This window comes from Hemiscyllium ocellatum, chromosome 25 (genome assembly GCF_020745735.1).
Source record: "Hemiscyllium ocellatum isolate sHemOce1 chromosome 25, sHemOce1.pat.X.cur, whole genome shotgun sequence".
NCBI classification, from domain to species: Eukaryota; Metazoa; Chordata; class Chondrichthyes; order Orectolobiformes; family Hemiscylliidae; genus Hemiscyllium; species Hemiscyllium ocellatum.
Genome location: NC_083425.1, coordinates 27,781,577 through 27,808,360, shown reverse-complemented (window position 1 = coordinate 27,808,360; position 26,784 = coordinate 27,781,577). Strand labels below are relative to the sequence as shown.

The following is a 26,784-nucleotide window of genomic DNA, read 5'->3' as shown; positions in this document are numbered from 1 at the left end:
CTGGGTAGTTCAGAACAATGCACATTCCAACATTAAATAGATTGTACTTTAAAAGAGAATAGTAAGAAAGGAGGGGACCATGACTAATGGGGAAGGTGTGCAAATATGGCTCTTCAATTTGACAGTCAATTTGGATTCAAAATGGCTAATTTGGGAATGAGAATGCCTCACCTTACCCTAACCTCACTTTTATGTCATGGCTGGCATGCTTTGCGTGTTACTTGCCTGTTGTTTTATCATTGCCTTTTACCATTCTCCCAGCAGACAGATGAAGCCGCACAGACAGATTCGTCACAGCAGCTACAGTCATCAGAGACCACAGAGAAACAGCAGCCCAAAAGGTTACATGTCTCCAACATTCCCTTCCGATTCAGAGACCCTGACCTGCGACAAATGTTTGGGGTAGGTTCATAGCTTTTAATCATGGATGTAACAAACACTTTCCCTGCCTCAGAAATTCTAAGCTCTGACATGTATATTCACACTTGGTCAGCATTCTATCATCAGGTGCAATGGAAGTAGACAGCACAACCTTTATTGATTGAATGGTTTACAGATTGGATGATTGATTGTAATTTTACAGGAGAAAGAGATGGTGGTAATTTATTGTGGCAGTGTCAGCACACTTCAAAGGCTTTTAATTAGGGATTGTGCACTTAACGCCAACATTTCCAATCAAGTGATTTGAAGAAGCTGTATTCTTCATTTTGACAATTTACGACAAATGTGCTGAATTACTAAATGTTTGAAACTGTTATTTTTTAATTTAATGTGGAATAACATCCCTGCTAACTTCCAGAGCTGCCACTTTTTACCACCAAAGGTTAAGACAGGTACAAATCCATGACCCTCTCCCCCTAGGCAATCTTTTGTTACAAGATATTGGTCTCATGATAGTAATAGTTGTTAATTGAAACAGAGAGCAACGCATTCTTTCTAGAGGAACTTGATTATATAATCTTTTCCATATAAGTATGAAAAGACATGCAATGTTTAGAACAAAGTCCAATGACAGTGCATGCATACCCATTTTTAAAAACAATGAACAGGGAATGCAATTCATTTGCATCAAATACTCCAAATCTCTAATTAAATGATTCTGCATGAGAATTAAAATTGGGCCATGGAACCGTCCAATCATGCCTTTACATTGTCACTGCATTCAGCGTATATTGTGACTACAGTCTTAAAACATGAAGCCTGCTACAAGTAGGCTGAGGGCACACAATTTTTGATCTTTTTGCATTAACTGCTTGTAGTAGTTTACCTCTCCCAGAGGTCAGATGGCTGTCAACTGCAATAAATTATTTATAAACTTAAAACCTGACTTGGTGAGTGTCCTTTCTCAATAGAACTTAATAACAACACATTATATTGAATTTGGAGATTACGAGATATCTTTTCCTCTGGGTATTAATTTAAATTAATACCCAGAAGGTATCTGGGATGATAATAAACAAGTCTGTAGAATATGGTACTACACTTTTTATTTCCATTATGATGGCTCCTTCAAGTCTTGCTCACAGCCTGGAATGAATGTTGGTACATTAATGAAAAGAGGAAACAGAAAATAATGTAATGTGTTTCTTCAGGAGTCTGAAACCTTTTTAAAGACATGTCTGAGAAAATCCTGAAGAACTGTGCAGCACCAGGCTTAGTTGGAAACCAAGTCAGACTCAAGGCTGATTAAATCCTCAGGATCTGATAGCCAACATCTTTGGGTTTTAAAGGAGATGTCTATAGAGATTTTGGATGCCTTGGTTGTAGCCTTTCAAAATTTCCTAGATGCTGGAAAGGTCATAGTGGATTGGAGAATTGCAAATGTGACATCCCAATTCAAGAAAGGAGGCAAGCAGAATACAGGAAACTGGAGATCAATTAACCCAACATCTGACAGTGAGAGAATTCTGAAATCTATCGTTAAGGAAGATTGTGCAGGATGGTTATAAGGAAACAGTTTGGAGGTCTTTTATTTGAGGAAAGATATAGTGGCAGTCCAGGGAAGGTTCACGAGCTAATGGAGAAGAGGTCAAGTAGGCTGGGCCTATACTTCTTCAAATATAGAAGAATGAGATGTGACCTTATTGAAATATACAGGATTCTTAGGGGATACTTGTCAGAATGGATTTGGAGAGTTGTAGGAGAGTCTAGAACCAAAGGGAATAATTTTCAAGTGTGGGTTTGTATATTTAAGACAGGAATGAGGTGTAATTTCTTCTCTCAGAAGGCAGTGAATCTGCAGAATTCGTTCCTGCAGAAGGCTGTTGAGGCTGGTTCGTGAAGTATGTTCAAGGTTAAAAGACACATTGCATTCAGGAAGAGTTTATCTTTACTTGGACATAATATGGTTTTCATCAAGCAGCATGAAAACATTTTTAACAATTAGATTAGATTAGATTAGACTTACAGTGTGGAAACAGGCCCTTCGGCCCAACAAGTCCACACCGACTCTCTGATGAGCAACCCACCCATACCCCTACATTTACCCCTTCACCTAACACTACGGGCAATTTAGCATGGCCAATTCACCTGACCCGCACATCTTTGGACAGTGGGAGGAAACCGGAGCACCCGGAGGAAACCCACGCAGACACGGGGAGAACGTGCAAACTCCACACAGTCAGTCGCCTGAGTCGGGAATTGAACCCGGGTCTCAGGCGCTGTGAGGCAGCAGTGCTAACCACTGTGCCACCGTGCCGCCCACTTTTTTATTTTCAAAATTCTTTGCGGATGCATCAAGCACGGTAGATAGAAGAGCCAGTAAATGTAGTGTATTTGGACTTTGGAAAATCATTCAGTAAACTGCTACATTAAAGCTTACTGTACCGCTTAAGAATTCATGGCATTTGTTACAGATGGAGGATTGCCTAACAACAGGGGAATATATTTGGGATAAATTAATCATTTTTATATTGACAAGTTGTAACTAGATGGGCACCACAGGGATCTGTGCTGGGCTTCAATTCTTTGCAGAGCTGAAAAATGTGTTGCTGGAAAAGCACAGCAGGTCAGGCAGCATCCAAGGAGAAGGAGAATCGACGTTTCGGGCATAAGCCCTTCTTCAGGAATGAGGAGGGTGTGCCAAGCAGACTAAGATAAAAGGTAGGGAGGAGGGACTTGGGGAAGGGGCTTTGGGAATGCAATAGGTGGAAGGAGGTTAAGGTGAGGGTGATGGGCCAGAGAGGGGTTGGGGGTGGAGAGGTCAAGAAGAAGATTGCAGATCAAGAAGGCGGTGCTGAGTCCGAGGGTTGGGACTGAGATAAGGTGGGGGGAGGGGAAATTAGAAAGCTGGAGAAATCTGCATTCATCCCTTGTGGTTAGAGGGTTCCTAGACGGAAGATGAGGCGCTCTTCCTACAGGCGTTGTGTTGCCATGGTCTGGCGATGGAGGAGGCCGAGGACCTGCATGTCCTTGTCGGAGTGGGAGGGGGAGTTAAAATGTTCAGCCACAGGGCGGTTGGGTTGGTTGGTGCGGGTGTCCCAGAGGTGTTCTCTGAAATGTTCCGCAAGTAGGTGGTCTGTCTCTTCAATGTAGAGGAGGCCGCATTGGGTGCAGCGGATGCAATAAATGATGTGTGTGGAGGTGCAGGTGAATTTGTGAGGGATATGGAAGGATCCCTTGGGGCCTTGGAGGGAAGTGAGGGGGGAGGTGTGGGCGCACGTTTTGCATTTCTTGCGGTTGCACGGGAAGGTGCCGGGAGTAGAGGTTGGGTTGGTGGGTGTGGACCTGACGAGGGAGTCGTGGAGGGAGTGGTCTTTCCGGAACGCTGATAGGGGAGGGGAGGGAAATATATCCTTGGTGATGGGGTCTATTTAGAGGTGGCGGAAATGATGAAGGATGATACGATGTATCTGGAGGTTGGTGGGGTGGTAGCTGAGGACCAGTGGGGTTCTGCCCTGGTGGCGATTGGAGGGGCGGGGTTCAAGGGCAGAGGAGCGGGAAGTGGAGGAGATGCGTTGGAGAGCATAATCAACCACCTCTGAGGGGAAATTGCAATATTTGAAGAAGGAGGCCATCTGGGTTGTTCGGAATTGGAATTGGTCCTCCTGGGAGCAGATGCGTTGGAGGCGAAGGAATTGGGAATGTGGGATGGCGTTTTTACAGGGGGCTGGGTGGGAAGAGGTGTAATCTAGGTAGCTGTGGGAGTCGGTCGGTTTATAATAAATGTCAGTGTTGAGTCAGTCGCCCAAGATAGAAATGGAGAGGTCTAGGAAGGGGAGGGAGGAGTCTGAGACAGTCCAGGTAAATTTGAGGTCGGGGTGGAAGGTGTTAGTAAAGTGGATGAACTGTTCAACCTCCTCATGGGAGCATAAGGTAGCGCTGATACAGTCATCAATGTAGCGGAGGAAAAGGTGGGGGGTGGTGCCCAATTCTTTGCAGTCAATATGAATGGCTTGGATGAAAGGACATTGCACTTATATCATGTGGGAAAATGTGAAGTCATCCTCTTTGGTTGGAAGAAGTAAAATGTTGCTCAAATGGAAGGAGATTACAGAACACTTCAGTACAAAGGGTGTCCTAGTATGTGGATCACAAAAGGTTAGTATACAGGAGAGCAAGTAATTCGTATTTCAAATACAACCATAGAATTTTACAGAGGTCATTCAGCCCATCACATCTATACCAGCTCGTATAAGAGATACCCAGTTAGTCCCATTCTCCAGCCCTATCTCTTTAAATTCATCACTTTTAAATGTATATCCAGCTCTCTTTTGAAACGTTTGATGGAATCAGCTTTGACTGCTCTCCCAGGCAGTACATTCCAAATCCTAACAACTCTCTGAGCAAAGAAGTTTCTCCTTATCTCGCATCTAGCTCTGTTGCTGACAATTTTGAAATTGTGACCTCTAGTTACTGACAAACAAACTAGTGGAAACAAAATATCCTTCTTTACCCTGAAAAATTGTCCATCAAATTGACCATTTCAATAAGGTCACCTCTTAATTTTCTCTGCAACAAGGAGAATAAGACCAAATTCTCGAATTTTACCTTGTATCTAAAATCCCTCAGTTCTGGTGTCATTCTGATATATTGCCTTTGAACTCTCTCCAGGGCTTTAATATCCTTCCTTCAATAAGGTGGCCAGAACTGAACAGAAATTGACCAATGGTTTGTAGAGGTGAAGCATCACCTTCTTGCTTATATGCTCTATGCAGGTTAGGAGGGCGGTGCTGAGTTGAGGGAACCGACTGAGACAAGGTGGGGGGAGGGGAAATGAGGAAGCTGGAGAAATCTGAATTCATACCTTGTGGTTGGAGGGTTCCCAGGCGGAAGATGAGGCGCTCCTCCTCCAGCCGTCGTGTAGTTTTCAATCCTCCCACTTCCTCCAAACTAAAGGAGTTGCCATGGGCACCCGCATGGGCCCCAGCTATGCCTGCCTCTTTGTAGGATATGTGGAACAGTCCATCTTCCGCAACTACACTGGCACCACCCCCCACCTTTTCCTCCGCTACATCGATGACTGTATCGGCGCTGCCTCGTGCTCCCACGAGGAGGTTGAACAGTTCATCAACTTTACTAACACCTTCCATCCCGACCTGAAATTCACCTGGACTGTCTCAGACTCCTCCCTCCCCTTCCTAGACCTTTCCATTTCTATCTCGGGCGACCGACTCAACACAGACATCTATTATAAACCGACTGACTCCCACAGCTACCTGGACTACACCTCCTCCCACCCTGCCCCCTGTAAAAACGCCATCCCATATTCCCAATTCCTTCGTCTCCGCCGCATCTGCTCCCAGGAGGACCAATTCCAACACCGCACAACCCAGATGGCCTCCTTCTTCAAGGACCGCAGATTCCCCCCAGACGTGATCGACGATGCCCTCCACCGCATCTCCTCCACTTCCCGCTCCTCCGCCCTTGAGCCCCGCTCCTCCAACCGCCACCAAGACAGAACCCCACTGGTTCTCACCTACCACCCCACCAACCTGCGCATACAACGTATTATCCGCCGCCATTTCCGCCACCTCCAAACGGACCCCACCACCAAGGATATATTTCCCTCCCCTCCCCTATCAGCGTTCCGCAAGGACCACTCCCTTCGTGACTCCCTTGTCAGATCCACACCCCCCACCAACCCAACCTCCACCCCCGGCACCTTCCCCTGCAACCGCAGGAAATGTAAAACTTGCGCCCACACCTCCACACTCACTTCCCTCCAAGGCCCCAAGGGATCCTTCCATATCCGCCACAAGTTCACCTGTACCTCCACACACATCATCTATTGCATCCGCTGCACCCGATGTGGCCTCCTCTATATTGGTGAGACAGGCCGCTTACTTGCGGAACGCTTCAGAGAACACCTCTGGGCCGCCCGAACCAACCAACCCAATCACCCCGTGGCTCAACACTTTAACTCCCCCTCCCACTCCACCGAGGACATGCAGGTCCTTGGACTCCTCCACCGGCAGAACACAACTACACGACGGCTGGAGGAGGAGCGCCTCATCTTCCGCCTGGGAACCCTCCAACCACAAGGTATGAATTCAGATTTCTCCAGCTTCCTCATTTCCCCTCCCCCCACCTTGTCTCAGTCGGTTCCCTCAACTCAGCACCGCCCTCCTAACCTGCAATCCTCTTCCTGACCTCTCCGCCCCCACCCCACTCCGGCCTATCACCCTCACCTTGACCTCCTTCCACCTATCCCACCTCCATCGCCCCTCCCCCTAGTCCCTCCTCCCTACCTTTTATCTCAGCCTGCTTGGCTCTCTCTCTCTTATTCCTGATGAAGGGCTTATGCTCGAAACGTCGAATTCTCTATTCCTGAGATGCTGCCTAACCTGCTGTGCTTTGACCAGCAACACATTTGCAGCTGTGATCTCCAGCATCTGCAGACCTCATTTTTTACTATATGCTCTATGCCTCTATTTATAAACATAAGGATCCGATAATCCTTCTTAACAACTGTTTCAACTTGATTGGCCAACTTCAGAGAATCATGCAAATAAACCCTGAGGTCCCTCTGCTCTTACACTCCCCACAAATTTATGAAATTAAGCCTGTTTTATCTCTCCATGTTTTTTCTACCAAAGTGCATTACCTCACATTTGTCTACATTGAAATTAATGTGCCAGGTATATGCCCATTTAGTCAATTTGTCAATGTCCCTCTGAAGGTGCTCAATATCATCCTCACAATTCACTGTTCTCCCCAGCTTGTTCATTTGCAAATTCAGATATTTTGACCTCAACATCCCTCTCTAAATCATTTATAAATCATAAAAAGCAAGGGTCCCAACACCAATGCCTGGGAAACACCACTTTTAACACGTCCCCAATCTGAGAAGTGCCTACCCTCTGTTTCCCATCTTTTAGCCAACTTTTAACCTATGCTGCCAACGACTCAACAATACACATATTTCTAATTTGCTAACCAACCTACCATGTGACACCACATGAAATACTTTCTGAAAGTCCAATATATAACATTCACAGTATTATCCTCATATATTGCCTGTGGCAGCCTCATCAAAGAACTCAATTAAGAAAAACAGAAATTGCTGGAAAACCCAGCAGGTCTGGCAGTATCTGTGGAGAAAGGGAGATGTAAAGTAGGTGTGAAAAGGAGAAAATGGGTCTGTATGCTAAGACCAAAGCCAACAAGACCCGCCAGGAGTGGTGAGGTTGTTATTGAAATGGAAGACAGAGGTCATGCCTTGAAGTTTATGAGCGCAATATTGAGTCCTTGAGGCTGTAAGACATCTAGGTGGAAAATTAGATGCTCTTCCTCCAGCTTCCTTTACCTTTGTCAGAACACTGCAGCAGGCACAAAGTAGAAATGTCAGCATGGAAGTAAGATTTAATGAAATCACAAGCAACTGGAAGGTCAGGGTCATTCTTCCAGATGAAGCAGAGGTGATCCCTTATGCTGAGATTATTCCCTTTGGTGCAAAACTCTCCCACGAGGTTAAGCAACCTCTACGTATCTACCCTGTCAACCCCCTAAAGAATCTTATATATTTTAATAAGGTCACCTCTCATTCTTCAAAGGTCCAGTGACTATAGGCCCATATCGGCTGAGAGCAGAAACAGTGAAGTTGAAACAATGAAAGGAAAAGTCAGAAACGGTGAAGGCGGAAGCAGAACGGAAAGTGAAAACTGATTAGTTTTTCTAAATCTGATGTATTAGAGGAAGACTTGTGGGTGAAATACCAAGTACAACATGAGAAAAGATGTGTCACATACCTCGCACAGAGAGACAGGAATAACTGGAACCCATGTGAGTACCCATCGCAACACCATTGTCTTGGAGAAAGTGAGACGAGTTAAGGGAGAAGCTGTTGAAAGTGAGAATGAACTCAGCCAGGTAAAAGAGGGTGTGATGAGTATGGAGTGTTCAGGCCTCTTTTCAAAGAGGAAGTAGAGAATGTCCAGAGTTTCCTGCTGAGGATGAATGTGTAGAGGGTTTGCAAATCCATGGTGAAGAGAAGGCAGTTAGGGTCAGAAAACTGGAAACTGAGGTAAACTGTTAGGAGAATCACGAATGTCAGTGGGAATAGACTGAACAAGGCAGGGGAAACAGAGTTAAGCTTAGAAAAACTAAGTTCAATAGGACAGGAATAGGCTGAAATGATGGTTTTGCCAGGGCAGTCTGTTTCTCTATTTTGGGAAGAGGATTTCAGTGCACTATGTGGGGCTAGGGGACCATAAAGAGAGATGCTGAGGAGGGCAGATCTCTAGAGGAGGTGAGGTCAGTAACAGTCCTAGATACAGCAACTTGAACTTCAATAGTAGGGTCATGGTCCAGAGTAAGATGGGAAGAAGTGTTTTTAGTTAGCACTCAATCTTTGCAAGATAAGGGTACATTTGCTGACAACAGCATGACTCTTCTTGGTAGTTGATAACAAAGTCAGGGTTACACTCTGAGAGAATGGAGAGTAGCAAATTCAGAGGGAGGCCGGTTAGAATGAGTGAGTGAGGAGAGCAGAGAAATAAAAGTAGCCAGTATCATGTCACAATTCTCAATGAAGCGATTCAGTGCAGGTAAAATACCAGAGGGAGGGGTCCAGAGTCCAAGTGGAGGGCAATATTGGAGATAGTTGAAGAGTCTTTGGAGTGGGAGAAGACTTCTGTCCAAAGAGGTGGACATGAAGGCAAAGGTTATGGAAGAGAGGTTTGATATCATTTTCATGCCACAGTTCATTGAGATGGGAGCATAAAGCCAAATCCTTGACTGAGCACATATTGCTCAGCATTAGATTAGATTAAATTACTTACAGTGTGGAAATAGGCCCTTTGGCCCAACAAGTCCACATCGACCCTCCGAAGAGCAACCTACCCAAACCCATTCCCCTACATTTACACATTCACCTAACACTACGGGCAATTTAGCATAGCCAATTCACCTACCCTGCACATTTTTGGACTGTGGGAGGAAACCGGAGCACCTGGAGGAAACCCACACAGACACAGGGAGAATGTGCAAACTCCATACAGACAGTTGCCCAAGGCAGGAATTGTAACCGGGTCTCTGGCACTGTGAGGCAGCAGTGCTAACCACTGTGCCACTGTGCTGCCCATTAGAAGGAGGAAAATCTGATGGTACAGTGAATTTAATATTGTGTGTTTCTGTTGGTTACTTTTATTGCAAGAAGAATTGATTATAAAATTACTGAAGTCTTAATTGCTACATGTATACAGAACTTTGGTGAAATCATATCTGGAGCATTGCAATCAATTTTGGTCTCCTGATTTAAGAAGGCCTATACTTATATTGGAGGCAGTTCAAGGAGATTTCTCTAGATTGATTCCTGGGATGAAGGGTTTCCTTCTGAGGGAAGGTTGAGCAGTTATGTGCAATATTCATAGGTGTTTAGAAGAAAAGGAGTGATCTTATTGAAACATACTAAATTCTGAGAAACTTGTCAGGGGTGTAACTAGAACTTGGGAACAAAGTTTCAGAAGAAAGGATCTCCATTTAAAATGGAGATGAGGAGGAATTTCTCCTCTGAAAGTCATTAATCTTTTGGAATTCCTCCCCCCAGAGAACAGTGGAGACTGGGTCACTGAGTGTGTTCATGGCTGAGCTAGACAACAGAGTTATAGAGTCATAGAGATTTACAGCACAGAAATAGACCCTTCGGTCCAACCCGTCCATGCCGACCAGATATCCCAACCCAATCTAGACCCACCTACCAGCACCCAGCCCATATCCCTCCAAACCCTTCCAATTCATATATCCATCCAAATGCCTTTTAAATGTTGCAATTGTACCAGCCACCGCCACTTCCTCTGGAATCTCATTCTACCCTCTGCGTGAAATAGTTGCCCCTTAGGTCTCTTTTATATCTTTCCCCTCTCACCCTAACCATATCCCCCACCCCAGGAAAAAGACTTTATCTATTTATCTTATCCATGCCCCTCATAATTTTGTTAACTTCTATAAGGTCACCCCTCAGCCTCTGATGCTCCAGGGAAAACAGCCCCAGCCTGTTCAGCCTCTCCCTATAGCTCAAATCCTCCAAGCTGAAAATGTGTTGCTGGAAAAGCGCAGCAGGTCAGGCAGCATCCAAGGAGCAGGAGAGTCGACGTTTCGGGCATGAGCCCTTCTTCCTGAAGAAGGGCTCAGGCCCGAAACGTTGACTCTCCTGCTCCTTGGATGCTGCCTGACCTGCTGCGCTTTTCCAGCAACACATTTTCAGCTCTGATCTCCAGCATCTGCAGTCCTCACTTTCTCCTCCAATCCTCCGACCCTGGCAAATCTTTTAAATCTTTTCTGAACTCTTTCAAGTTTCACAACATCTTTCCAATAGGAAGGAGACCAGAATTGCACGCAATATTCCAACAGTGGCCTAACTAGTGTCCTGTACAGCCGCAACATGACCTCCCAACACCTGAACTCTGTACTCTGACCGAGAAAGGAAAGCATATCAAATGCCTTCTTCACTATCCTATCTACCTACAACTTCCCTTTTAAGGAGCTATGAACCTGCACTCCAAGGTCTCTTTGTTCAGCAACACTCCCTACACCTTACATTTAAGTGTAGGAAAGAAAATAAACATAATTTGAAGTCACGTTGGGTGGCTTGCCATCAAGCTTCTGCCCAATCTAACTCTTAAGACAAAAATATCACTTTCCATGACAGTCCTGTGGTTTGTATTTTACAATCTGTTAAGCGCTATTTATGTTTCCTTGTCAACTATCTTGCGGAACACTGATCATCATACATGCTCATATGCTTATTATTTGGACCAATGAAAACAAGACTGGGGTGGTCATTCTCTGTCACCCTCTGGGAAAAAGCTAGATCTTTGAGTGTCAAAAGTTAATAGACGAGTATCCCTTGCAAACTGAGATTTGAATGATGTAAGCGCAGACCCAATGTAATCCTGCATAACTCCATACCGATGCTCCAGAAAGCTGAACAGGAGGTATTGGTTCCAAGAGGATAAAAAAAACATAGGAACAGGAGTCAGCCATTCAGCCCCTCTAGCCTATTCTGCCGTTCATTGAAATCATGGTTGATCTGTGGCCTAACTCCATTTAGCTGCCTTTGGCCAAAATCCCTTAAGAACTTTGCTTAATAAAAATGTATCAATCTCAGATTTGAAATTCACAACTTGCTTAGCATCTACTGCCATTTGTGGAAGAGAGTTTCAAACCTCTACTACCCTTTGTGTGTAGACATGCTTCCGAACATTCCTTGTGAACCATCTGGCCCTAATTTTCCATCTATGCTTTCATGTTCTCGGTTCTCCAGCTAGGTGGAAATAGGTTATCTTTATCGACCCTGCATTTTCCTGTTAATATCTTGAAAATTTTGATCACTACACCCTTTAACTTTCTAAATTCTAGATTTTTTTTATAATCTGTCCTCCTAACCAAATCTCTAAAATCCCAATGTCATTCTTGTAAACCTATATTGTACTCCCTCCAAGTCTAATATTTCCTTCTAAAGAAATAGTTGCAAATGTGTTGCTGGTCAAAGCACAGCAGGTTAGGCAGCATCTCAGGAATAGAGAATTCGACGTTTCGAGCATAAGCCCTTCATCAGGAACATTTGCAGCTGTGATCTCCAGCATCTGCAGACCTCATTTTTTATTCTAAAGAAATAGTGCCCAGATCTGTTCACAGTACTCTAAGTGGGGTCTCACCAAGGTTTTTTTGTAAAACTGCAGCACAGCTTCTGCATACTTACATTCCAATTCTCTAGATAAGGGTTTTTATTCCATTAGCTTTCTCCATTATTCTCTGCACCTGTTTGTGACATTCTATAGATCTATGTACCTGAATATTGAAATCTCTTTGGACATGCACTGTATTGAACTTAATATCATAAACTTTTAAAACATTTGTTTGCTAGTAATTGTAACATTTTCAAGGCATAAAGCAAACATGCACTTGTGAGCAGGAATGCTTCTGTGCCAACATTGAGTCATAACTCTAATTATCCACTTTTGTTTATGCAAAGTCTTTCTCCCTCAAATCTAACCACTGTCAGGATCTTGGGCTTGTCCACATTGATCATGGTTGACCAGGCATTTTCAGCAGTTTCATTAGCGCTGGCTCCCTCAGCATCTCAGTCAGACTTCTCTTCTCACTCATCTGAGGAGACAAGTGGCTGATCCTTCTCCCCCTCTTTTAGGTTGTCGCTCCCATAGTAGAGTTAGTTATGGAGAGCACAGCAAACAATCACTATTTTGGATACCCAGTCTGGCGAGTGCTACTTCTCAATGCTCCAATCAACAGAATGATGACTCACTGGGCTGAGTCTGTCCTGATGGTGGGGTAATTCTTCCCCAGGGATGGTATTGAGGAGTCTAGGATGTTGGCTGTAAGGTATGAATTGGTGAAAATGACTGTGCCAAAATGTTATTGACTCATCTGTGGGTCAACTCTCCTAATATGACCAGAAGGCCAAAGTACAATTGAGGAAGACTTTTCAGGTTGACTGGGCTGGGGGATGTCTTTGTAGTGTCTATGCCCAGACGAAACTTGGCTGGTGCAACCATTTTTGCTGTACTGTTTATGGTGGCTTGATACAACTGAATGGCTTGCTTCACCACTTCAGAGGTCAGTTAGCAGTAAAAAGTTGCAGTTAGTTTGGAATGACATAGAAGCCAGGGTGGATAAGGATGTCCTTCCCTAAAGGATAATAGCAGGCCAGAAGGGTTTTTATGACAATCCAGTAGTTTCATGGTCATCATTACTGAAACTGGCTTTTTATTTTAGATTTTATTCAATTAACTGAATTTAAATTCCCCAGTTACCTGTGTTGGATTTTAACTCCATTTCAACTGGACTATAGATAACATAACCACTATGTTACCATGCTATACATTACCTTGTAATTCAATTGTCTTGTATTAAATTCTACCTTTTTGCAATATTTAATTCAAATTCCCTTCTGTTGGTTTGGAATTAACAGATTTTAATATGCTAAATTCTGTCATAATACAACCATGATAAACTTCCCCATAATAACTATGTATTACTAGAATCTTTGTTGAAAGTGAGAAATGTCTGAATTTTAAAACTGTCCATTTGCCGTATGTTAATTCCCTATTGTTCTCATTGTTGTTGGGAAAATTGGTTTACAATTGGAGGACAAGAAATAGTACTTGCCCAGGAGATAGCAGTAACAATACACAAGAACAGACTTGTTCAATGAATTTGAGAAACTGATTTAAAAGCTGTAGAATGAGGAAATTAAAGAGGTCTGCGGATGACTATGCAAACCAAATGTTCTGCACCCAGTTAATCATGCATTAATATGTCCGTGCACACTAGTTGTGCACAATTGCTGAATAATTCATGTCTTAACTATGCAATGCCCAAAGGGCATATCACAATGTAATTAAGAATGAGGAAGATTATTTGTTCTTGCGCCCAGATGCGCCATAAAGTTTCTTCAGCCCTTTCCCTATTGCAAACTCCGATTGTTTCTTAAATGCATCTAGAATTTTTGAGTTCCTCGCTTTAGAGATAAACCTGTTCCAAATGCCAATCATTCACTGTGCAAGAAAGAAGTTCCTGATATGTTAAAATTAAAATTAGAAGTGACGAGTTTGAACCAATGGCCCCTGTCCTAATCTCACTAATAAACATAGCATTCAAATTCAGATTTTCTATTCTGCCTTCTAATAAGATGACCTCTCAAGCTTAAAACAAAATTCATTCTTGGGATGCAGGCATCCCAGTCTTAGAAAAATTTAGAGCCTCCCCAAGGACATAACTTGAAGCATGGAGAGAATTGTTAACAGCTAGTTGTCTCCCTTGTCAGTAGCAGTTCTGATGTACCAAGGGCTGCATCTCAAAATACTGAATCGTGTACATCAGTGTCTGTCATCTGTGCAGTTAAAGGAACTTGCAGTAAAGATATATAGTTTTATTAATTCCATGCTGCAGGGTTTTTTTTAGCAGAGTGCTCTCTGAGCCCCCCCAGTTAATAAGCACCTGGGAGTGGGACCCACAGGGAAGGGATGTGTGGAGGTTCATAAAAGAAAGCAGTGAGAATATGAGAAAAGTAAGTTGACTGTGGTGAGCTTGAGTATGCAAACATTATATTATTATAGTGACAGTAAAACAGACAAATCCTTGACTGGTTTGTATGACATTCCTCCTTACACCATTGTATATTGTTATTGTTTTGTCATTATTTTATTGGAAAGAAAATGAAACACATTTAAAAAGAAAACTAGAAAATAGCAACTACCAGTTCAGTTCTTGAAAATCTGTCTATGAAATAATAATGGCAAATTGTGAAGATCAATGAGACTAGAAGATTGGACAATAAGGCCTTTCACATGTAGTTCTCCCCGGCTACATTTTCTGGATACAACTACCATCTACTGTGTGCATTGTCCTTATTGTTTTCCACTGTTTACACCTGCTGGTCATTGAAGTACACATTTAAATATTGGCTGACTTGGGAGCACTGTGATCATTCATTGCACCATTACCATTTCTCTGACCTTTTATGAGGCATGTGGAAAGACTGACTTCCAGTGTGAACTGCATGTTTTCTTCAGGAATATTCTGTTTAACCTTGCATGCCTCTGCATTATTGCTGTAGTAGGAAGACTCTGTCACCAGACATGGTAACATAATATTGCACATTTTCCCAAGTGGCCAGCTGTCTTTCCTGCTTTTGCCTTCAAAGAGCTAAGTTACAATTTCCTCAGAATGAACAAGCCATCCATGATATACATTATTTTGTGGCTTTGCCTGCCGAGGATGTTTTATATTGAAATTGAATTGCTACTAAAGGTTGACTACATATTGTAAGCAAATAATATCCTGTACCTTGAGAATTGCTATCAGATGGGGTTTTGTTTTACTCTTTCATAGGACATGGGCTTTGCTGGCTCGGCTATCATTTATTGCCACCTTCAAATTCCCTTTTTGAGAAGATAGTGGTGAGCTGCCTTTTTGAATTGCTGTAGTCCATTTGGTGTAGGCAGTTTGGGAGGGAGCTCCAGGTTTTTGACCCAGTGATACGAAAGACATTGTGATATATTTCCAAGTCAGGATGGTGAGTGGCTTGGAGGTGATCTTGCAGGTGGCGATGTTCCCATGTAACTGCTACACTTGTCCTTCTAGGTGGATGAGCTCCTGGATTTGGAAGGAGCTGTCTATGGATCTTTGATGAATTTCTGCAGTGCATCTTGTAGATAGTGTATGCTGCTGCTACTGAGCATCCATGGTGGAGGGAGTGGATATTTGTGGATGTGATGCTAATCCCTTTTATCTCTCTCCTTGGGCTCCTTACCGATCCTCTCACTTCTTCCTATCAATCCCCCCTCCTTCCCTCTGCCGACCATCATCACCACCTTTTTCAGCTACTGTCAGTTTGGAAGAAGGGTCACAGGACTTGAAGTATTAACCCTGTTTTCTCTCCACATGTGCTACCAGACCTGCCAAATTTCACCAGCACTTTTATTTTGGTTGTTTCACTTTCATCACAGCTTGTTTAAAATTATAATATACAAAACTATCATTTCCAGATTTGTTCTTAGTTAATACTTCCGAGTAATATTGGTAGATTCACCAAATTTTTTTAACACCTTGTAAAAGTTCTCGCTGTTAAATATATTTTCAAAAATGTACTATTAAATATCAGCTGCATATCATCATTAAATCTGATTTTATGACGTGAATGCAGAGCTATAACTACAAAATTAAACTTACTTGCACATTCTACAGTTAAAGTGGTCATTTAGATACTTAAGGTGCAGTAAATCAGCTTTATCATGCATTATGATTGGCTGGTTTTCTGTCCACTTGTTAGTTTCCAGTTTTTATTAAAGGAATCACAAGAAAAAATATCATGGCCAACCACGTTTTGATTGGATGTTTAAAATTGTCCAGCAGTCACATTATAGTTATTACTTATCAAAGTAAAAATGATCTTTCATAGATTATCAGTTTTTGTCGATTGTTGAAGAACTTTTTGGCAGACAGAATCCAATAGAAAGAGAAAGCATCTATCTTGTCCATCTTTGAAAGTTTTGGTATGGATTTTACTTTCTGTGTGGTTACTGGTGGAATTGTGACCTATTCTCTCTCATTATCTGGCACTGATCCTGAAAGCATTTCTAGTGTTTGCTTTATGTGGCAAAGTAGGATCTGAGTGCAGTTAACACTCTGTTTTGGGAAACTTCTGTTAGCGAGTATGCTTGTTTGTTTCTTAAACCTAAAGCAGCTTAAATTACAAAGTGACATCCCAAAATGTGATCATAGATTTATTTCAGTTTATAAACTGAAACTCCAATAATGATGGAAATCACGTTACATGACTCTTTCTGCCTTAAGGTTGTCAAGTAAAGTAACTTCAATATTTCCACCACCCGACAATGCAAGTCACCTGGTATGTATGGACAAGCAATGAAAACCAGCATTTCTGATGTGGTGTTGATGGGAAATGGTAGCATATCATTATTCCACTCAATTCCAAATTATCACCGATGCTTCAGCAAGTGATCTTCTGTTCATCAGAAGAGACACCAGAAAATTCAATGGCAAGAAACAGGAAATCTTGTTCGGAACATCCTTCCCCTGGACTCTGAATTGTTAGAATCCCTACAGTGTGGAAACAGTCCATTTGGCCCAATAGGTCCACCCAGACACTATTACTGTACATTTCCCCTGACTAATGCACCTACACATCCCTGAACACTATGAGCAATTTAGCTTGGCCAATTCACCTAACCTGCACATTTTTGGACTGTGGGAGGAAACCAGAGCACCTGGAGGAAATCCATGAAAACAAGGGGAGAATGTGCAAACTCCACATGGACAGTTGCCCGAGGCTGGAATTGAATCCGGGTCCCTAGCATTGTGAGGCAGCAATGCTAACCACTGAGCTTACGTGGCAGAGTCCTGTAAGAATGTCAAGTACATAAAGGTAAATCCACCATGGTCTTACCAGACCATATGGCTACTCGCTAGCTCATTTTCCATCTCTCCACTCCACCCTCTCCTCCCTGACCTATCACCTTCATCTCCTCCCCCACTCACCCATTGTACTCTATGCTACTCTCTCCGCACCCCCACCCTCCCCTAGCTTATCTCTCCACGCTTCTGGCTCACTGCCTTTATTCCTGATGAAGGGCTTTTGCCCGAAACGTCGATTTCGCTGCTCCTTGGATGCTGCCTGAACTGCTGTGCTCTTCCAGCACCACTGATCCAGAATTTGGTTTCCAGCATCTGCAGTCATTGTTTTTACTCTCTCTCATCACAGAGAAATGACTGGTGGGTGGTTTAACCTGAAAGTCAGATCAGGGTAAGGTTAAGAAGGGAAGTCCTTGATGGAAATCACATGCAGCATGGGAATTGAACCTTAACTGTTGGTGTCACTCTGCATCACAAACCAGCTGTTCAGCCAACTGAGCTGAACTAATTCCCACCCTCAACTCCCAAATCATTTGTACATTGTCATGTGGAGACCTTCGTTTGAAAAGTATAAAGGTCCACACTTGCTCATAATTAATCTGTACATTTGCATAGATAACTCAAATAAATAGAAATAAGCATCACTTTTCAGGTTAATGAATTTTCATTACCTTGGTAAATGAAAAGATAAAATTCAATTATGTCCAACATTTCATTGTTCCCATTACAAAGTGTATGTACTTCACTGGAGGGCTGTCATCGGTCTTTTTCTGCGTCCGGTAACTGGGTAGGAAAAACTTATCCTCATAACAGTTGTAAGTATCCAAGTCCTATCTTAAAAAAACAAAAACATTTGTACTATTTTTCCAAACTTTCTTCCCACACTCTGAATAAGAAAGCAAGTATGCAGAATTATAATGGTTCAATTACAAAAGCAAACGTCCTGTTATGTTTATAGCCTGTAGATATGGCTTTAAATGACAAAGTTGATGCCGAGTGGGATGTACTTTATTATTTAATGGGAAAGTATATCCATAAAGCAGTATTTGGTAAACCTTTTTTTAACCTATTTACAAGTAAGATGATGATGGAACAAATCGTATCAAAGTATGTCCTGCTGGTGCTAATATACCTGATTCAATTTTAATATTAATGTGTCCTGTACTTTCTAACAGCAGTCAGTGCACTTCCAAGTATTGTATTGCAAGAATCTTGAGATGTTTGTGAGAGAGATGAAAATTAAATCTATAAATGCAGGGTATATTTCTTAAAAATCATATTTCAACCAAAGAGAAATAGTCTTTCAAATATTTTTATATAGACAATAATAGAAGCAACAGCTGCCATTGCATTTGCTGCTGACTTTACTCTTTTTAAAAAAATAACTTGCAGCCCATAAAAGTCTATTCCTTCTATCAGCCATGCCAGTGTTAATAGCCATTGAACATGCCTATGCTAACAAATCCATAGTGCATCACATTGCGCAGAACTGTTAGGCAACATAACTGAATAAATTTGGGGGCAATTTTAACCTACTCTGCCAGGATCCCGGTGGGATTGAGTGAAACACTGGATTTACATCCCATCCAATATCACGATCCTCTGACTTCAAAGGAAGTAAAATTGAGCAGAATATGAAATAAGCATTCTACCTATCAGATTTCAAGTGAGTTGTTCAGATAGAATTGCCCTTTATATGTCTGTGCATACTTGATGTTTTTAGGACCTGACTATGTTCATTGAATAAATTAATATGCAGCATTTGAGCCTGAAAGACTTTATGTCCTGGCTAGATCAATATTCTTGTAACACATTTCTAACTTCCAGAAACACTTGCTCCAGTGTGATTTCAAATTGACTTATTTCTACAGTAAGAGAAAGTGAGGACTGCAGATGCTAGAGATCAGAGTTGAGAGTGTGTTGCTGGGAAAGCACAGCAGGTCAGGCAGCATCCAAGGAGCAGGAGAATCGACATTTCAGGCATAAGCCCTTCTTATGGGCTGATGCCTGAAACGTCGATTCTCCTGTTCCTCGGTTGCTGCCTGACCTGCTGTGCATTCCCAGCAACACACTTATTTTGACAGTAGTATAATTATTGTTGTAAAATAAATATTTTACTAGCCTGTCTGAAAGTGCTATTAAGTGAAAATACTACATAGGATTAAATATATGGAATGCGATAAATCATATTCAGTGTGGTAGTAACCTGCAAGAGGAAGCTGTCAGTTAATGGTACAATTATATCAGGGAAATATAAACAGTGCCTTAGATTTCAGTAGCAACTGCTACATATTTCCAGCTTTGATATGATTTGTCATAAAATAATCAATTGCTTTGAAGTAGCAGCCAATATGATCCAGCAGCTTAGCAAGATCTGAATAAATTAATCCAGAAACATTCATGCCTTAAACCAAATATCATTAAACTCACTATCATTTTCAGACTCTTCAGCACTTGAATAAGATGCCTTAAATATAAGAAAATAAAACTTGCATTTGAAATGTGATCTACCCCTGCAGCACAAAGTTTTTTTTTAAAAAAAGCAATCCAGCTCACTATTAATACAATCCCTTCTAATGACATAATGAGGAGCAAGTAAACATGGATCTGCACCTGTACTCTTCTAGCAATAATTCTATTTCAGATCCTACTAGCTGTTCTTCAACAAGCATTCAAAGTCTTTGTAAGTAAAATCAGAGGGAGGGTTGAGACAGACTTTGTTTATTATCACTAGTTTGCATCATTACATAAAGACAGAATGAACTCTTAGTCTTTCCAATCCAGCAGTCATTAACTAGCTGGTTAAGGATTCTGTGCTCTCTTCCAGAACATTCATGAGAGAACGTGTTCTGCAATTGAGTTTCCTTGAATTTGCCACATGCTATGCATTTTCAAAAAAAATCTTCGTGTAGCACTGTAGTGACATTAATCCTCATTTTCAGAAGTGTCAGTGAAGATATCACGATGTCCCACTGAAATGGAACTGGAGGTCTCCAGGATCAACAACCTTGCATAGACAAAGAATGTGCATAAATACAGTAGAGACTGCTTTTATTGATAGTTTACGTGGCCCAAAAGCTTTGCAACATCCAAAGACAACATTAGTCTGCTCCATCTATCGTGCACACAGTTTGCCCCACAACCTGTGGGAAAATAGTGTTTGCCTGTGTCTATGCTGAATTTTCTTGACTTTTTAAATTATGTGAAGAGGGAAAACTAAACTTTCCCCCTCCCTCACTGAAGTGTCTGAAGGTTTATGTATGATGGCTATTTAGGTTTGAACCTTATTCATAAAAATGTTGTTGTACAGTTTAAGTACAGGCAATATTAGTTCAACTCAGTTCTGACAGAGGGGGTTTTGTGATTGGCAGTCACTTGACTTTCAGCTTGACACACACACACACACACAGTCATCACTGAATTGTCCAGAGATTGCTAAATGGGGTGTGGTCCAGCCTCCCTGCAGCAATCACAATTGTAGTTATATCATCACAAGGTCGAAGGGGCACATATTTAAGATTTTGGACGAGAGTTGAAGGGCAAAAGTGAGGAAAAACATTTTTGCATAGTAAGTGCTAGTGACCTGGAATTTATTGCTTGTGAGGTTGGTGAATGCAGAAACAATCAATGAGTTAAAAAGGAAATTGGATGGGTGCGTGAAGAAATAAACTTGCAGGGCTACAGGGGCCAACTGAGGAATGGGATTGACTGGATTGATTTGGGGAGCCTGCATGAACCTGATGAGCTGAATGGCCTCTTTCTATGCTGTAAATTATTTCAGATTCTTTGGCAGTAACCAGTGAATCCATGATTGCAAAATCAAGCCTTATACCTTCATTTCACGGAATCCTTGTTAATCCTTTTCTTTCTTATGGTCTGTTCCATGGACTATGGAAGCAGTGTCACAGTTTGATGCATCAGTTTAATATGTCTTTGTAGTATAATTGAACATTACAGTCATGTAAAATGCATAGGGTTATTGATTTAAAATTTCTATATATGATATTGCTTTATTTATTGGAAAGTGCTTATCAGGAAATGAATGCACACTTCAGTTTCAGTTAAATAATAGTATATTAAACATATTCATTTAAGTTAACTGGTAACTGAGTAACTCCATGACACACAGTGCTGCAGAACATGAATGTGAACTGTGCTATCATGTGATGGCGCACTGGTTCATGTTATTGATTCTGCAGGTAATCCATCTCTAACCCACACCATGCCATTGTGGCTAAATGCAGAGTGCAACCATTACATTTCCTCACAGATAGCAAGGAAATGTTGAACAGCGAGTCAATGAGGCTGCTGTTAGCTTTTGTTCAGTGATCCCTTAAAAAGTGTTCTCACCAATGGATTAGTACCAGATTGTTCTGTTAGCTTAGAATGATGCCTGATGCAGAGAAACTTTGGAAGAAACATGGATAAACACTCCTAGGAACTTTGCAGAGGGACATACAGGAAAAACAAAATCGGTGGTTCAATGTCACTGCAACCCTTCAACCAAGCAAAAGGACTGCCTTTGATTTCATATTTCCAAATGCTTCCCTGTGAAATGTTCTCTGGAGATGTTATCCACTTTTCAGAGGCCCTTGCTCTTATAGCGTGTCAGCTACCCCAAAGCAGCATTCACAGCAAAATCTGAGGGACAATTTTCATGAATTTCTCGGTGTTATTTTAATGCAAAATCAAGAAAAGTAAATTTGTGTGCCAGAAAGTGGGGCATGAATGATGCAAACCTGAACTCTGGCTCCCTAGGATCTGCCTCACCATATTTGCTTGTGCATTTTGCTTCATCCCACTACGTTCCTGGGGTCAAAAGTGATTCAAATGAGCAGCTCCAAGTGTCTCTTATTTTTCCAACAAGGCAGTCAGGGTAGCCCAAGCCAAGAAGAGTGCAGCAGCTTCCAACATCAGCTGAAGCTGGCGGAAGTGAGAACCTTCTGAAGCTAAAACACACAGAACATTTCATACAGGATTTCTATAGCTGGAAATATTTTGTACAGTATTGTTTCTTTTTCCTCCCAACCCTTCCTGGGCACTGCTTCTTGCCAGCTCTTATGGGGTCAAACCCTTTACATTCCAGAGAAGATGCAACACGCTCTATTGGTGCTTGCAACAAAGACAAATCATTCCTCATGTTGACACAAGTGAGAGCCTTAATCACGAGAATCCTATTTGTCACTTCTTGCGCAGCCTCAGTAACTGAGCTCAGAGCCCACACAGAGATTTTATGTTATTAAAGTATCTTTCTTTCCAGGTAAGTATAAGAATTCTGAATCCTTATGCCTCAAAACATATGGACAAGCTGTCCTTTATTGAGAAGGTGGCACATTGCCAGTACTTCCAACTCCTCGTGCTCTATGAATCAAGCCCTACCTAATTATCTTGGGTGAAAGTAACTGACTTGAGTGCATAGCCGTGAAGTAAATCAGGCAAGGTGAGTTGGAGCTGAGGTTGAGGCGGAGAAGCACAGTGCAGGACTTAAGAGCTAATTCATCATTTTTCAGCTCCTTTGTCATCATTGTCCTTGCTCTCATTAGCATACAGTCCGCAGAAGGTGGCCATTTCTCTGTTCTTTGTCTTCCCACCTCTGATGCCATTTGCTTTCTTAGTGGAGCTGCAGGAATAAAGGGAAGAATGTGAGAATGGGTGACTTGTACAGACCAATCCTGGTGCCCCCTGTTTATTGGCACCACTGAGCATCCTGGAGAAATAATAGAAAGTGCCGAATTTACTCAGAACAGCAGATGTAATATGAAATAATGCCAGGGCCACTGAAAGTGTGAGATCAGGGTATAGTGATCAATTAGCATAGAATTTAAATGAAACTGCAGCACTACAATTAGAGGCATTAATGCTCCATACACATTTCCTCTTAATCTTCCCACCTTATCTCCATATTCCTTTTATCCATTCTCTTTCATTTATGCATTGTCTTCCCTTAAATCCATCAGTGCTACCAGTTTCAAACAACTCCATATCCAAGCAGTTTCCACATTCTCACCAGTCTAAATACATCATTTGATCTGAAAGTAGCTATCTTGTTCTGGACTGACCAGTGATAAAGATAACATCTCCCCATCCATTTTTTATCCACAGCCACCTTCAGAATTTAAAAAACCTCCATCAGTACTTTAGTGTGAATCTTTTTTTGGAGTCTTCCCAACTTCCCAGTCCTATTAAAAACAGCAAGATGCAGATTTGAAAATCACACACCCACTCTCAAATGAAACTTTTTTGCCAATAGGGAATGGGAAAAAGGCATAACCTGTGCAAAGTAAATTAAAAGTGGAAACAGACACCATATTGGCTGTTGAAAAACCTTAACACAGAAAATGTACATGAGGAATTGACAGAGTAGATGTAAACCCTCAAGAATAGGTGCATCGTGATCTGAAGTTTGTAAATTGCTGTCGATGTCAAATAAAACAAGCTATAGGTGTCAGTAGCAGTTTAAACTCTCTGATGGATTGCTTTGACTGTAGGCTCAGTTGAAAAATGTTAGCATAATTTGGTGCAAGTAAACTCATTGTCACTCTTGACAAAATTCAGCAGACATGGCAGCATCTATGGAGAGAGAAACAATTTGAGTTCAATATGATTCTTCAGAATTGAGAAGGATTTGGAAATGGTGGCTTTTACACCGTTGAGATAGACAGAGGAGGAGTTAGGTGAATAGATGATGTGGACGCCCAGTGGAGAGGACAAAGAGTCGCTAATTGATGTGAAAGAGAAATAGAGATGTAAAATGTTATAAATGATGTTATGGAAGAGTGAATTCCATGGGGCTGCTGTAATGTTCCATGGTGCAAACTTGAGGAACAACACCTCATTTCCAGTTAGGCACTTTACACAGCCTCGCTGATTTAGTATTGAATTCACAACTTCAGACACTGATCCCATGATATCTGTCCTCAATTTTCCTAACATACTTCTCCCCCTCCCACCAACCCCCACTCCATAGGTTTCTCTTGTTTATGTCGTGTTTTCTGTGCTGTCAGCCAAGAGGGCCAATTTTCTCTCTCCATAAAAGAAAAGGTACTTTGCTACAATTGTGTAGAAGCAACATCTGGCATACTGTCTAGAGTTTTGGTCTCCTTTTTCAGAAAGTAAATGCAACCCAGAGAAGGTTCACTCAACTGATACCTGAGAAGAATCAGTTACCTTGTGAGGAAAGGTTGGATCTGTATCCATTGGAATTTAGAGGGATGAGAAGTGATCTTATTGAAACACATAGAATCCTGAAGGGATGCAACAACATGGATACTGAAGGGATGTTTCCCCTTCTGGGATATGCTCTAACTAGCGAATGCAGTTTACTCCTCTTCAGTAGTGCTGTCAGGTATTTTAGCTCCACTCAAAAGGGCAGTTTAGTTTTTCATCTGAAAGGCAGATAATACCAGGAATGAAAGGATAGAATTATGAGTAACTTGAAGAATACAACTATGTCGACTCCAGCAGTAATGATTGAGAGAAAGCTAATAAAATTATTCAAAAAGGTTTAAAGTGTAAAGAGTGAACTATTATTTATATGGATAAATGATTTGGTAACATGAGGCACAACCTAAAACCAAAAAGGATAGTGTAGAAGGAGGTGCTAAGATCCTATAAGAAATGTAGAGTACAAAATAAGCCCTTTTTCCCCCTATATTCTGTACTTGTCAACTCATAATAGTGTGGAGGATTTCCTGTCTCCCTTTTGGATCAGAAATTGAAAGACCCCAAGAAGACAGTCTTTGTTTCAAATAAAACCTCTTTTTAACTTCTTTCTCAGCAAGCCCATTTCTCCCCAGTTCCTATTGAATAAGAAATCTTTTGCAAGTGTCAACAAAATCTAGTTTCACTGCACAAGACTGCAGTCTATTCCATAATTCAACAACTCTTACTATGAAACAAGACAGTGGAGGAACACATGTGGTGCCATGAAGTAACAAGGCATGAATTTTACACCAGCGGTCTCCTCGACAGATGAATATTAGGTATTAACCAGATAGTCCGAGTGAAATATCAAGTGGAGGCCATAGACTTCCACAAAAGTGAAATGGAAAAATCATCTCCCCCTTTCACACCTGATTCACAGCAAAACTGACAAAGGCCAGAGAGCAAGCCATCTGGTCTTGCACACAACCAGATTTGGCGTTTAGCTAGTGAGGTTAGAGAATAGGGAGAAATCAGATAAAAATCATAGACACTGAAAGCCCTGAAAGAGGCAGTCAGACTGTTGTATCTGTGTTCGCTCCAATGTGCCCCCCCCACCCCCCCACATCTCCTCTTGCCCTGCAAATCAGTCCAATACGAATACTTTCTCAACTGCATTCTGGAAATTCTGAGGGTATCTGATTCCACCCCACATTCACGAAGTGTTCAGATCTTAGCAATTTTTAGTAATGAAATTTCTCAGCAAGTTCATTTCCTTAATTCATTCTCAGGATGAGGGTGTCACTGGCTGAGCCAGCATTTATTGCCCAGAGGACCTTAAAATACAAGGTCCAGTCTTCAGTCCATTTTGGTCTTGGTAAGGTTGCTTGTTGGAAGAGACTAGGTTGTCACATGACAGCCCCTCAGGCTTGAGGATGACTTGCTTCTGCGCCATGAGGGTTGGGTTCTGCAGTCCTAGAGCTGCAGACTCTGTCATTGGTAGGGCAGGAGATGGTTGATGAGGCAAGTGGGTGGGATGCTTTGGATTCTGCATGCTCTTTTTGTTGTTTGTGTTTGACCTCCACGTGCTCCACCTAATGATACTCAAAGTGGTTGGCACTGTCGAGGATGCGTCTTATCCAGTTTGCATGTTCTAGGCCAAACAATTCCCATGTTTTGGTGGAAATGTTCTATTTGTTTAGTGAGGGTGTCCTTGTAGCATTTCCTCTGTCCTTCTATTGATCACTTATCATTGCAGAGTTTGGAATAGAGCATCTGTTTAGGAAGTCTTGTGTCGGACATGTGAGAAATGTGGCCTGCTGATTGCATGCTCAATGCTGGGGATATTGATCTGGAAGAGGACCCTCACCTTGTTGTGCCTTGTTCTGTCAGTGGATTTTGCGAAGGCACCACCAGCAATACCTTCCAGGGATTTAAGGTACAAGCAGTCCATGATCCATCTTTCTGAGGATGGAGACCATGGGTCCACTGTAGACCAGGAACTTGGTGCTGTGTTCGAGGTGATGGATTTTGAACACTGTTTCTCAGACATCTGAAAGCTGCACTGGCACACTGGAGGCAATGTTGGATTTCAGCGACAATGACTGCTCACAGTGAGAGGAGCCTCCCATGATATGAGAAATGACCCATGTTGTTGAGAAGATCACTGTGGATTTTGATGTCAGGGCAGTGTTGTGTAGCAGGAGTGGATGGTAGAGAATCTTGTTTTCCAGCTTTTAAAACTGAGGCCCATTCTTTCATACACCTCAGTGATTATGTAGATGATGGTTGTAGCTTGGCCTCTGA

The 26,784-nt window shown here is 42.0% G+C and overlaps 1 protein-coding gene across 2 annotated transcripts in view; it reads left to right on the top strand.

Annotated features, from left to right (window-relative positions):
- The window catches only part of rbfox3a (RNA binding fox-1 homolog 3a), a 165,904-nt gene that overhangs the window by 37,724 nt on the left and 101,396 nt on the right, over positions 1–26,784 (top strand). The window contains exon 2 of one of the 2 annotated variants that reach the window (XM_060844519.1): positions 262–402. In XM_060844519.1, the coding sequence (XP_060700502.1) occupies positions 262–402 (141 nt within the window). The remainder of the gene's footprint in view (positions 1–261; positions 403–26,784) is intronic. The other variant, XM_060844518.1, reaches the window with a different exon arrangement.